The 14,076-nt window shown below is 32.0% G+C and overlaps 1 protein-coding gene across 6 annotated transcripts in view; it reads right to left on the reverse strand.

Annotated features, from left to right (window-relative positions):
- Nucleotides 1–6,938: 6,938 nt before the first annotated feature.
- The window catches only part of ATG4C (autophagy related 4C cysteine peptidase), a 104,580-nt gene continuing 97,442 nt past the window's right edge, over nt 6,939–14,076 (reverse strand). For 5 of the 6 annotated variants that reach the window (XM_081308494.1, XM_081308495.1, XM_081308491.1 and 2 more), the window contains one exon: nt 6,939–8,454. In XM_081308494.1, the coding sequence (XP_081164620.1) occupies nt 8,287–8,454 (168 nt within the window). In that variant the 3' untranslated portion in view covers nt 6,939–8,286. The remainder of the gene's footprint in view (nt 8,455–14,076) is intronic. The other variant, XM_081308496.1, reaches the window with a different exon arrangement.

Raw genomic sequence — 14,076 nt, forward strand, 5'->3', positions numbered from 1 at the left:
TAAGAGGTTTTCAGTTTTTCTTTTCTAATTCTTATACTCTAATGCCAGTTTTTGTTTTGTTTTGAAGATTTTTAATGTCTTTCAAATCTTGGGACAGACATGAGTAAAACTCTCGAGAATCTTTTACAGACTAACACTTACATGCTTTTGCAACAGTATAGTGAAAAACTCACTATAGCCCTATGCTGTTACTAGAATATGACAGTTGCTATCATCCCCAATTCTTTTATTTTTTTGGTACTGGGGATTGAACTCAGGAGCATTCACCACTGAGCCACATCCCCAGCCCTATTTTTGTATTTTATTTAGAGACAGGGTCTCGCTGAGTTGCTTAGTACCTTGTAGTGCTGAGGCTGGCTTTGAACTCATGATCCTCCTGTCTCAGCATCCCGAGTTGCTGGGATTACAGGCATGTGCTACCTCACCTGGCTCTTATCCCTATTTAGTCAATGTTAAATTGCTCAAGGCGACATTGCTACTAAGTGATATTGTCACAATTTGAGCTGAGCCGTTCTGATTCCACTGTTTCACCACTTCATTCTGCCATCTCTACTGTGAACACTGAGAATTTGACAGTGAAATTAAATGTAAAGGTTCATGGTTTTTTCCAAACTAGCAATATTAAGTGAATATGTAAAGCCTTACTTTTGAAGCACTTGCTTGATGCTGTAGTGTAATACAATCTACTTAATTTGATATATTCCCATACAATATGACCATGGTTATAAGAGCTAAATTTTGCATGCTTAACTTTCTAAACATGCACATATTTTGAGTCAATTTTATATTATGCAATAGTTCAATAATACCATGTTTTAAAAATGAAGATTGAAAAAACATTTTTAAATTTTGTAGAAACTCACAAAGTCCTAAAATTAATATGAAAATACAGAGATTCAGAATTACCAAACGAATCTTGAAAATAAATGAGGTTGGAGGACTTCAATTTCCCAATTTCAAAATTTACTACAAAGTTATAGCAGATCAAGATAGTGTGGTACTGGCATACAGTAGATAAATAGAAAATAATTGAAATTTCAGGGCCTGGAGGTGTAGTTCAGTAGCACAGCATGCACTTAGCATGCTCAAGACCATGAGTTCAACGTCCAGCACCAAAAACAAAACAAACAAACAAAAAAGGTCTAGAAATAACTCCTTACACTTATGGCCAGTTCATTTTCAGTGCCAACACCATTCAATAGTGAAAGGTCAGTCTTTTCAACAAATGGTGCTCACATAACTGGATATCTACATGCAAAATAAAAGACCTAAGTGTAAAGGCTAAAACTATGAAGGAAATTTAAGTATAAATCTTTATGAATTTGGATTAAGTACACTACCAAAAGTACAACCAAAGAAAAAATTAGAAAATAGAAAAATTGGACTTTATCAAAATTAAAATTGTTTTTGTTTCAAAGGAAAATATCATGAAGGTTAGGTAACCCACAGAAAGGGAAAAAATGTAAATCATATAACTGATAAATGACTTGTATCCAGAACATGCAAAGAACTCTTACAACTCAATAATATCAAGACAAATGACCCAATTTAAAAATGAGCCAAGAATTTGAATACACATTAATTCTAAGAGAATATAATAATGGCCAACAAACACAAGGAAAGATGCTCAGCATCATTAGTGACTAGGAAAATGAAAATCACAACCACAATAAGGCATCACTTCACATACACTAGAATGGCTAAAATAAAAAGGTAGACAATAATGAGGATTTATAAAGCAGAAGAAAAACTGGAACCTTCATTGCTGGTAGGATTGCAAATATGTAGCCACTTTAGAAAAAAGTTTGGTACTTCATCATATAATTAATCATAGTTACTACACGACTAGCAATTCTAATACCTAGGTATATGCCCAGAAGAAATTAAAACATATGCCCACATAAAACCACATACATGAATGTTCATAGCATCAATATTCAAAATAGTAAAAAAGTGGAAACAACCCAAATGTCCATTAACTGATGAATAAAGAAAATATGGCATATCTGTCTAATGAAATATCATTCAGGTATAAGAAAAGGATGTAGTACTGATACCTGCTATAACATGAATGAACTTTGAAAAAATTATGCTAAGTGAAAGAAGTCAAAACAAAAGTTCTTATATTGCATGTTTTCAACTAAATAAAACATCTAGACAAATCCATAGAGAAAAGATTAGTGATTGTAAGGGCTGGGAGTGGGAAGTAGAGGGGTGGAGAATACAGAATGACAGTTAACAGATATAGGGTTTCTTTTTATGGTAATGAAAAATGTTCTGGAATTTGATAATGGTCATCATTGTACAACTCTTAGACCACATTAAAAACCTCTGAATTGTATACTAGAAAGAGTGAACTGTTTAATAAATTAATTATATCTTTATAAGGCTATTATTTAAAAAAGAAAACCATGATTTACCACTTGACACTCACTAGAGTGGTGCTATGTTTTGGACAGTGTCTCCCATAGGTCCAGGGGTTAAAGGCTTAGTCCCCTGCACATAACACTTTTGGAAGGTGGAGGAAACTTTAGGAGGTAGGACTTGGTGTTAGGAAGTTGGGCCACTAAGGGTGAGTCCCTGAAGGGACTATTAGGACTCTGGCCTCTCTTCCTGTTTTCCATGAAATGAGCAACTTCTTCTACCATGCACTCCTGCCTTGCCACAGGACCAAAAGCAATGGGGCCAGCTGATCATGAATTGAAACCTTCAAAACAGTGAGCCAAGATAAACCTTTTTTCCTTTTAAGCTGATTGTTCCAAGTATTTTGTAATAGTAATGTAAAGCTGGGTAACATAGATGGAGATCATGAAAAGACTTTTCTTGGACTTGTGTAGATATATAACATAAGTAATCTAATACCCCAAAATCACCACAAATAGCAGGTTATACAATTACTGGATTTGACATTAGTATTTAGTTTGTAAATATGTGGGGAAAACAGAAAAACCTAAGTGATAAAACTAGTGGTAAGAAATGTAGGTTATAAGTTTAACCTAATTAACAAATTTAAAAAATCATAAAAAAAATCAGTAGCCTCAGTAAAAATACATGGGTGACTTAAAGTTAACTATATGTTCTACTATTAAAGAACAAAAATAAAAAAAAATATATGAAATGCTGGAATTGTATCAAGATCCTGTCAAGTCAGTATGATTAAAATAATTTAACGCTTTTTAATATTTTTATATTTTAAACTCCCTGGGACAAACCTTCCCTTGAAAACAATGTTTAAAAACATCTATCATTCAGTTTCCTTATATTGTACTATTTCAAGTGTTTATAGGAACAAATTACATACAAAAATAAAGAGGTTCTTTATATACCTCTGGGCTGGCAGTCATAAAACCAGCAAAGAAAGAACAGTGAATTAGGTCTAGAAACCAGTTACACATCATAGGAAAGAGTATAATGCAAGCCAGAGCCACAAAAAAGAGTTAATATACATTAAGCAAAATATGAAAGACTGAATAGTTGCTGGCCCTCTCCATCAAATAAAATATGGTTAAATTAAATAGGAATCCAAACTCAACCCATTAAACATGCTTAAAGAATAACATGAACATGAACCTAAAATAGAAATAACTAGAAAAATTAATGTGTTTAAGTAGTAAAAGTATGAACAGAATTTTTTCTATGATATCTATTAAAAGTATTTAGGAACTTATTTATTTATTTGGTGGTGCTGGGGATTGAACCCAGGGCCTTGTACATGCAAGGTAAGCACTCTACCAACTGAGCTGTATCCCCAGCCCAGGAATTAATTTAAATATACAAAATATACATGTGTATCCTCCGTTAAAAACTTTTTTTTTTTTTTTTGCAGTGCTGGAGATTGAGTCCAGCACCTCATGCATGCTAAGCAAGTGCTCTACCACTATGCCACATCCCCAGCCCTAAAAACCTCTATTGTAATTAGACTTTTGACAATGGACTCTCCTGACCTGAGCCACTGTTGATCATTCAAATCCCATGACTCATATTAATTGCCCTATTAATCCCAGCTCTAGTCTCCCAATCTTTAATTCATTTGCTGTATTTTAATACAAGCAAACAGATCAGAACAGTGCTGAGTAAAAAGAAAGCAGTACATAAATATTAGAAGAAATGCCACATGGCACAACTCCAGGGAGTACCACGCACACAACATATACTAAAAATAGTGCCTCTTGGAGTTGTGTAGCATGGCAGCTGCAGATCCCCTCTCTGTTATCAGTCAGTATTTACTACCTTCCTGTGCCTACACTCAATTTTAAACCATACCAGCCTTTTAAATTTATATATTTTATCTGTTTTAGCATACTATGGTGTATTTGCCTAGACACTCAAAATGTGCTGTCAATAATTCCCTCATCTTTTTGTTCTCAGATTTCCTTCTACTGGATTTCCAATGTTTGTTTACTTTTCCTGCTTATACAACAACTTTTAAAACCCATTTATTAATTCTTATTAATTTATATTATCTTAACATAAAATATACATATTATATGTATCATCTATTTTTAATAATTTAAACAAAAGCTACTTCTCTATAGAATACTTTTTTTTTAATGACTCACTTTTGGATGACTGAGTTTCTAAATTTCTGGAAAAATTGGTTAGAGGGTAACACAGTAAAAAAGTAATTTTTCTACCTAACGATAAACACGTATTCTCCACATTTAACATATTTTTCTTATCATTGTGAGAGAGTAAGTGGAATTTTATAACTGTAGTTGTGAATGTTTTGGGCCATTGCTTGCCACCAATAATGTCAAGGAAGACTGTAAAAAAGAAAGAGAGGGAAATGCTAACTCAAAATGTGTCTGCAATACCAACTCTAAATACAATATTTTTCAAAGTTTATAGGCAAAGAGAAAGTCTTTAAATAACCATGAAAGCCACACAAAAATGCTTAAGATTTTTAAACTGACTTAAGATTCAAACTATAAAATGACATAAAATTTATATTTTGTAATCGATAGAATGTTTCCAATTTTTTGTGGTCTGACGTTTCACCTTTTCAATTCAGTACCTCAGACTACTCAGTGAATAGCACTATTGAACTGTGGTTGACTGACAACACTGAACTACAAAAAATATCACTTGATAAATACTGTTCTCCTAATTTTATTTTGAAACCATTTACTCTTCTTTTTGTAGAAAATAATAATCCCTTTACTTTCCAAGAAATTGCCTTTACCATACATCTGGTATATCTTGATTCTATTTCACAAGAATTTTACATTCCTAGTTTCTTCCTGAAATAAGTACATAAACAAATGTATGTATTCAATAACAATTCATATAGTGATTTAATATTTATAAATACTTTTTCATTATTTCACCCTTTCTCATTTCCTGTTTCAGAAAATCACTTCATTTTTTTAAATACTTGTACTTGAATATGTAGTCAAAATATTTAAGATGTCAAATGCAAGCCATTGAAGGCAATCTGTGGTCAACTATGTAAATGAAATTTATCCCCAGTAGAAGAAAATTAGGAAATCCAATTGGTTAGTGTGATTTGACCAGAAGTAAATTGCTCCCTGACATAGAATAATAGAAGGTAACTAGAGATTTCTGAGAGAGAGAGTGAGTGTGTGTGTGTGTGTGTGTTAGAGTTCAGACCTAAGATTGCATAGATTGTACAGATAAGTAATTTTTGCTGATCTTTTTCTTTAATTCCTCTAAACCCAAGTTGGAATTAACATATCTACTTTTAGATATTTGTCATTGTACAATATTAAATCCTAAGGTTAACAGAACAGAAAAGTGACCTAAATTTTTAATCCTATAAAAGTTTCCTCTAAAATATATTTAATGGGGTTTGTTTAATGTAAAAGCAGAAAAATGAATATCTCAGGGAAAATTTTTTTGGATATACTTATTCCATAAAGGATCTTCTCATTCACTCATTCAGGAAATGATGACTTTCAAAATTGCCCGCTGGTGGTTAATACATTGACAAAAAGGGATTCAAAGTATCAAATCTAATGAAGAAGAGACAAAAGAAGCCTTCACCATCAAAAAGACACATTGAGAATCTTAAAAATTCATTTCTGAAATGTTAATGGTAAAATCCAGTATCTTAATATTGATGTCCAAATGGAGGATCCCCCCACAATTCTTAGAATCTTATCCTTTTCGTTGTTCCTTTATTCCAACTGAAAGAGATGGTCCATAAACTTTACTTACTGAACCTACTGGTTCTTTGAACTTGAAATGAAATCTGTGTTTACAACAAAGTCTGAAACAGGATAGAGAGTACCTTTATTTTAAACCTAATGATAGTTTTGTTGCTGCCTTCCCAAGAAAAGATAAGCTTAACCTCTGGCTGGTTCTCAGATAAAGCCAAATTAGCAAGTAAGCAAGATAAATTTATCAGCTTCTTTCAGATTTCATTCATTCATACATATGATTGGATATTTTTTATTATTATTAAATAGTTTTATATGTATATTATTGTTCATAATTTTATTCTAAACATTTACTCCAGTCATGTGGATGACTATATTGTAAGATTTGTTTGTTCAATATTCTGAACACAGCCTTTCCAATACAATTCAACATAAAGGAAGTTTTTGTCTCCTCTCACCTTATTTTTGTCCAGGTCATTTGTCCCATTCTAAAATTTTACTTACAAGTGATCCCTAAATAAGCTGGGAAAATAATAAGGCTACCCTATAAATCTAAGCTTTTGCACAGTTCTTGTAAGAGAATACTTATAATTAGTTCTGATCCATTTGAAGGTATGAGTGCTCTCATTTGATGTGTTTATTGTGGAACCCTATGACAACTGCAGCTGTGTGGGAACAGTAAATTGAAATAGCTAAGATAAAAGGACTGTAGCATATAAAATCTGCACCACTGGCTTCTGTTCCCATACTGCTTTGACATTCTAGGAAAATTAGTACTGGACATAATTTGTCCAGATTTCATCCAAGGAAAAGAAAAAATTTAGCTTTTAGACCATTTATTTCAATTCAATAAACCATTCTCCCTGGGAAATGTCAAATCTGATTTCTCCCCTCAGGCATAGGAAAGCAATGTGCCCACCCTGTTTCAACTTTACATGCAATTCCAAATAAATAGACTCTCCTGATAGAATAGATCAATGGCTTTAGATGATGCAAAATTTTATATCTTTATAATGAGTCACCATTACACATTGAAAAACAGAATCTCTATAAAATAAGTTAATATTTTGCTTTCAGAACAACAATATTATTTGCTATCATTATAAATAAATAGAATTCACTTGAGATAATGATTTTTCAAATGAAAGGATTAAAACAATCCCAACATTAAAACCAAACAAAGGCATTTTATGTTCTCACATCTTTATTATTTAGTTTATAATCCTGGCTCAACAATAAGTCTTGGATTTTTATATCGCAAATTTACCTTTAAGTAACGTATAATGCACTTAAGGCAGATTTACTTTGAAAATGGCCTTGGCTTCTAAACACTAATATACTGCTGTAAACAAACAGTAAAACCAGAGGAGGATCTATTGATATCTTTATGGTACTTATCTTAGATTTAAAAACTGCATATTAAGTTGAATTCTCATAAAATTTCATTCTTGAGATAGGAAGCAAGCACTATTGCTATTTTATAATTTCCTTTATCTGATTTGAATGGATACAGTTTTATTAATAACATAACCTTTAAATTCATGGGAAAAATCAATTGTTTATATTTACTACTCATAAAAGACTAAAAAACAAGCACAAACAAATAACCATTATAAAATCATATTGCTTGGTATTACCTTAACTCAGAATTCTGCTTATTTATAATTATATGTACATCATAGGTAGCAAATACTATCTAATTATTAATATATATCCAAAAGTAGCCTCTGGTTGCACTAATAGCAGGAGGCTTAGGTAGCACTAAAATTCATTCTCTGGTCTTCTAATTGTTAATACAAACTGAGTTTTTTTGAAGCTATCTAGTGTATCCAATCTTTGAAGGGGTCTATGCCATAAAACTTTCAGGAGAACAATGGGCTCAGATGCAAGAATGAAGAAAAGGCTTACAGTGAAAGTAGTGTTTCACTAGAGATTTACAGAAATAGGAATGCAACCAGAATTGCTTAATATATATTAGAAAGCAATATTCATTAAATCATTTCTCTTTCAGAAAAATATCTTTAAATTTATATATTTTCAAATGTTTCATTTTTAAAGAACATACAAAATTAAGATATCTGTGAAAAAAAAACACTTTCAAATGTACTTGTTCCTCTTCATCTTCCCCTTTCAGTGTTCTTTTCAAAGGGCACAAATGTTCTCTTCTTTATAGTAGGACAAACTCTTCTGTGCTGACTCTTTTTAATCTTTTCTTCTCATCCTCTAAGAAAAGGTCTTCTTCATTGGTTGTGGTAGACGTAATGTCAAAGTCTCTGGAATGACCATTTACAAAAGTAAATAAGGGATATTTCTCCTTAGAAGAAATCTTCAGCATCTGTAAAAGAAAGTACAGAAGATTGCCTTACTGGATGTAATAGGGGACTCTACAGACATATGACAAAACATAGTGTTTTAGCCTTCTTGTTACTGTCTCTTGTTTACATTAATCCAGTGCTATTATTTTCATTGTTTTGGCTAAAAGATTAAAGTTGAATTAGCATTATATAGTTTATTTATAGTTAAATACATGCTTCTCCATTAAAAATAGTTACATACACAGTCACATCAATGTTAATAGCAGCTCAATTTACAATAGCTAAGCTATGGAACCAACCCAGGTGCCCTTCAAAAGATGAATGGATAAAGAAAAGTACACAATGGAATATTACTCAGCCATAAAAAGAATGACTTTATGACTTTTGCCATAAACTTATCATGCTAAGTGAAATAAACCAATCCCCTAAGGTCGAATGTTCTTTCTGATATGTGGATGCTAACACACAATAAGGTGGGGGAGAAGGATAGAAGTTTAGTGGATTAGACAAAGGGGAAAGGGGGAGGGAAATGTGCTACTATTGACTTTCATTTTTCATTTAAAGAGTAGTCCATCAATTCAGACATTCTACACAATAAAAGCAATATTTCTAGTCACCTTTAAAAAATAAAAAGTTACATATTCACTTCCACCCTATGTGATCACTCCACAAGCAAATATTCTAGTCATATTAGTTTGAAGGCATGTTAAAGAGTTAAGTTGTAATTTTTTTTTTTTGGTGGTAGCAATACACCAAAATGGTATTACTAATTATGATAAAATATGGTAAAAGACTGTTTGTTACCCAAAGACAGATAAAATTAAATGGAGTCAGAAGGTCCATTCTAATCTCAGTTCTATAATTTACCTCAATGTGACCTTGAATAAATTACCTATCATCTATAAAATGGTAAAAGACATCCAATTTCCCTACTTCAAAAACTGTTAAAAAGACAAAAAGCAACAATATAAAGTTATGTTTAAGTTTTTTAAAAGATTCCTATGTTTAAAAATATTTTGAGTGAAATATTTCTGCAATAAGAATAGTAGTTTTCTCATACATAGTAATATCCACAGTTTACATATTACCTCCTAAAGATGCATTACATAAAAAAAAGCAACACCTAGAATTTTATGAAGGCACCCACAACTTCTATAGTCTGTAGATTTGGGATTCAAAAGTACTCTAAGCAATTTAAAATTTTTCTCTTAAGTTCTTTTTAAGAATTAAAACAATTTTCACAAAAAATGAGTAAAAAACTTTGAAAAATGTTTTGACAGAAAGAAACTTTCCTATTGGCAATCAAGACCAATAGGAAAAGATTCTGAAAAGTATACATGAGGTACAGACAATGCTGAAAAATATCAACAGTATTTATATTACTCATCAAACATAATTTGTTTTAAAGTGGTAATTTCAGGGATAAAACTAAATTCTTTCAAATATCAACATTCAACTGTACCATCCTCAAATTCTTTTTTTAATAAATATTTTTTTAGTTGTATGTGGAGACAATACCTTTTTTAAAATATATTTTTATGTGGTGCTGAGGATTGAACCCAGTGCCTCACACTTGCCAGGCATGCACTATACCAGAGCCAAATTATATATAAATATAATCCCAGCCCCAAATTCTTATATATTACATTTATAGATTCTCTTGAAACATGGATAAAAGAAATGGGGTAGCCTAGCATACAGATACAATGTTAAATTTAAAATAATCTAATGAGACATTAAATATAAATATATTTTTAGTTGCACAGAAATGAACCACTTAAAATAATCAAGTACTGGGGCTAGAATTGTGGCTCAGTGGCACAGCGCTTGCCTAGCATGTACAAGGCACTGAGTTTGATTCTCAGCACCACATATAAATAAACAAAATAAAGGTCCATTAACAACTAAAAAAACATTTTTAAAAAAATAATCAAGTACTACAAACACTAGAGGTGATAAAATTCTGATCTTATAATTCATATCATGCTGCTAATTTATACATTACTCTATTTTATTTACATCCTACCAAAAAAATGAGAAGGGCAAAAATGTGAAAAATGAAAAATTAAGGCTAGCATCAGATAAATCATCTTTCACCACCAGCCAACAGCTGAACATATTCCAAAACAGTTTGTCATTTTACATTCATACATTCAATTAATGTCATTTGTAAAAGTGCAGTATCTATCAGACAAGTATCTGCATAATATCATTTTTAGATCAACACAGCAGAGCTAACATTATCACTTCCTCATTCTTTCTTTCAAGATCAAGAGAGAAGTCATTTGAGTTTATTGGTAATGGACTACTCTGCTCATCAATATGATTCAAATCTGGGCCCCAGAAAAAATGATAGAAAGAAAACATTTACCCTTTAATTACAAAATACACCTACTTTTTGCAAACCCTCTAGCAATGTAAGACCTACTTATGCATAATAATTATTCAAGCTTTAAAAATGATCATTTTTCCATTTTTTCTGAGTTTATTAAAATATTTAAAGACTATCAAATGAAAAATATATTAAAGTTTTATCCAAATTAGTCTACATCAAAAACTGGAAACATGATTACAGCATCTTTATTCATGATCTCCCAAACATGGATGTAACCAAGATGTCACTTAGGTAATTTAGGAGGAGAATGGATAACTAAACTATGATAAATTCAGACAATGGAACATTATAAAAGAGAGAGAAAGAGAGAGAGAGAGATATCAAAAGACATGTAGAAATTTTAAATGCATATTATAAAATGAAAAAAAATAATCCAAAAGGGCCAAATATTGTTTGATCCCAACCATACGACCTTCAGGAAAAGGCAAAACTATGGAGACAGTAAAAAGTACGGCTGGGGGAGGGAAAGATAAACAGACAGAGCTGAGTGAATTTTTATGGCAGTGAAATTGTTCTGTATGATACTATGTTGACACATATTTCTATATATTTATCAAAACCCACTGAATACACAACACACAAAGTGAACCCAATGTGTACTGTGAACTTTGGGAGATAATGATGTATCAATCTGAATTCATCAATTATAACAAACTTCCATGTTGTAGAATATTGACAATGGGGAAAAAGCTCTGTGGAAACTCCCTGTACCTTCTGTGAAATTTTGCTGTGAACCCAAAACTCTAAAATAGAAAGTCTATAAAAACTATATTAACATAGTTGAATAGAATCAGCACACAAACATGATATGACAAGAATGATGTAATTTTAAGGCAAATAAAAGTGGAAATGCCAAAGGAAGAAAATATTAGTTATCTCTTAATGAAAGAATTAGGTTTTTTTCTTTTTTATACTTCTTGTTTCCAAACTTTTAATACGTATCCTATAAGACAGTAAAAAAAAAATATTTTTAGCTGGGCACAGGGGTGCGCGCCTATAATCCCAGTGGCTCCAGAGGCTGAGGCAGAGGATGACGAGTTCAAAGCCAGCCTCAGCAAAAGCAAGGCACTAAGCAACCCTATCTCTAAATAAAATATAAAATAGGGCTGGGATATAAAATATAAAATAGTTGCTCAGTGGTCAAGTACTCTTGAGTTCAATCCCTGGTACCCCCCCCAAAAAAAATTTTTTTTAAGTTAACTGAATTCACTACCTCATTATTACTTTTCAAAAGGGACTTCAGTGGTTTACCAGTCTAAACTGTTCTGTTTTAATAACATAACTAAAAGTACATTGAAGCTTAACTTCTTTCAGGAGTTCAAATATGTTATCACACTTTTCCTATGTATTGATATGAGAGGTTTCAGAATTTACAAAGGAAAAAGCTTGAGGATGGAAGTTAAATGATTTCACACAAAGTTACTAGTTGGACAGTAAAGAAATAGAACCAGATGATTTCTCTCCAAGCCAAAACCTTGTCCATTAGTCTCTTCCACCATACATGTAAAATTATACCAAGTAGAGAAGAGTCTATATCCATATGGGCTATATGGGTATACACTATACTGGAGCTATATCCTACGTAAGGGTTAGATTCTAAAGTCAGCCCATAATGTGCAAATCAAATATAGTCAAAATCACTTTTAAAAAGCCCTTCCAATTATTCAAAGGGTAGCATGCATAATCTTATTTATATAATCCTGTTCAGTAATGTGTAAATTCATACAATATATAGTAATGTCTAGCACATAATAAAGAGTATACATGGGAAATGTATTTTTCATTGCAAGAGTTCCATAGTTGAAGTACAATAGGTGTACAAGTAATGTTTACTCCCTTGTATCTCCTCACTACTCAACTTAAATCCTTTTACCTTTCACTGTGCTAAAAACATTTCATTCTATCCCTCAAATTAAAAAGCCATTAATTAGTTCCTATTCTCTTTTTATTTCTAACAACAATCTAAACTCCTGAGCATTACTTTCTTAAAATAGCATTTCCCTTGATTTTTTCAATATTTTGTTTTCCTGTTTCTCCTCCTATTTTCTGAATGATTCTGCTCCATCTCCTCCTCCACTGACTCCACTTATGTCCACATCCCATAATGTAGATATAAAATAGTTATTGATTCTTTACTTTCATTGTATATTAACTCATGCTATGTTTTCTCTCTTAAAAACATAGTATCTGCTCTCAACTTCAACCATTTCTCCCCTAGGCTTTGTTATCATCTATGTTTTATAGATGAGGGGACTGAAATATTGAGAGATTAGATGACTACTTTAGGGTCACACAGCTAGTAACTGACAGAGCCAGGTTTGGAGCATGGGCAATCTGGTTCTAATATAACTACTATTTTAAATGCCTCCAATAGTAAGTAGAGGCACACTGCAATATCTACTCAAATCAACCATTCCAAAATAAAACTATCATTTCTTCCTCCAAAAATTAGTTCCTTCTGGACTTCTTTGTTTCTATCAATGATGTTACCCTTCAGACTTTTCTATTTTTATCAGATATTTTTGTTGCAAGTGACAAACACACACACACATACACACAAACAAAACAATTAACAATGGTTTTAAATAACAGAAACCATTTTGATCACATAACAAGAAGGCTGACATTACTTGATTTGTTTGATACCAGCATAACAGTTTCTGCAGGTTTCTTGACCTTCCTCTCATCATCACACACAAAAAAAAAAATTGCTAAAATCCTATTGCATTCAAGAGATGGGCAGATGGATGAAAGAAGAGTGACAGCATGCATCTACATGCCATTGTATCTGGAGAACATCCCAGAAACTTCCACCACGTGTCCACTTATATGTCACTGACAAAGCTATATCTAAATAACTGGGAGACTAGAAAAATATTTGGGTGGGCACACTGTTATCTCAAACACAATCAGGATTCTCTTAGCAAAAAAAAAGAAAAAAAGCTGAGTGTTGAACAATGGAATTTATATACCATTCAGAGATGAGAACAAAGATAAAAATAAAATAGGTTTGGGCTGGGGATGTGGCTCAAGGGGTAGTGCACCCATCTGGCCCGGGGTTCGATCCTCAGCACCACATACAAAGATGTTGTGTCTGCCAAAAACTAAAAAATAAAATATTAAAATTCTCTCTCTCTCTCTCTCTCTCTCTCTCTCTCTCTCTCTCTCTCCTCACTCTCTTAAAAAAATAAATAAAAAATAAAACAGGTTCATGTGATAATGAAAGAGAAAGGCTTTTTTAGTTTAT

The sequence above is a fragment of the Spermophilus citellus genome (genome assembly GCF_964194105.1).
Source record: "Spermophilus citellus genome assembly, chromosome: 9".
Taxonomy (NCBI): Eukaryota; Metazoa; Chordata; class Mammalia; order Rodentia; family Sciuridae; genus Spermophilus; species Spermophilus citellus.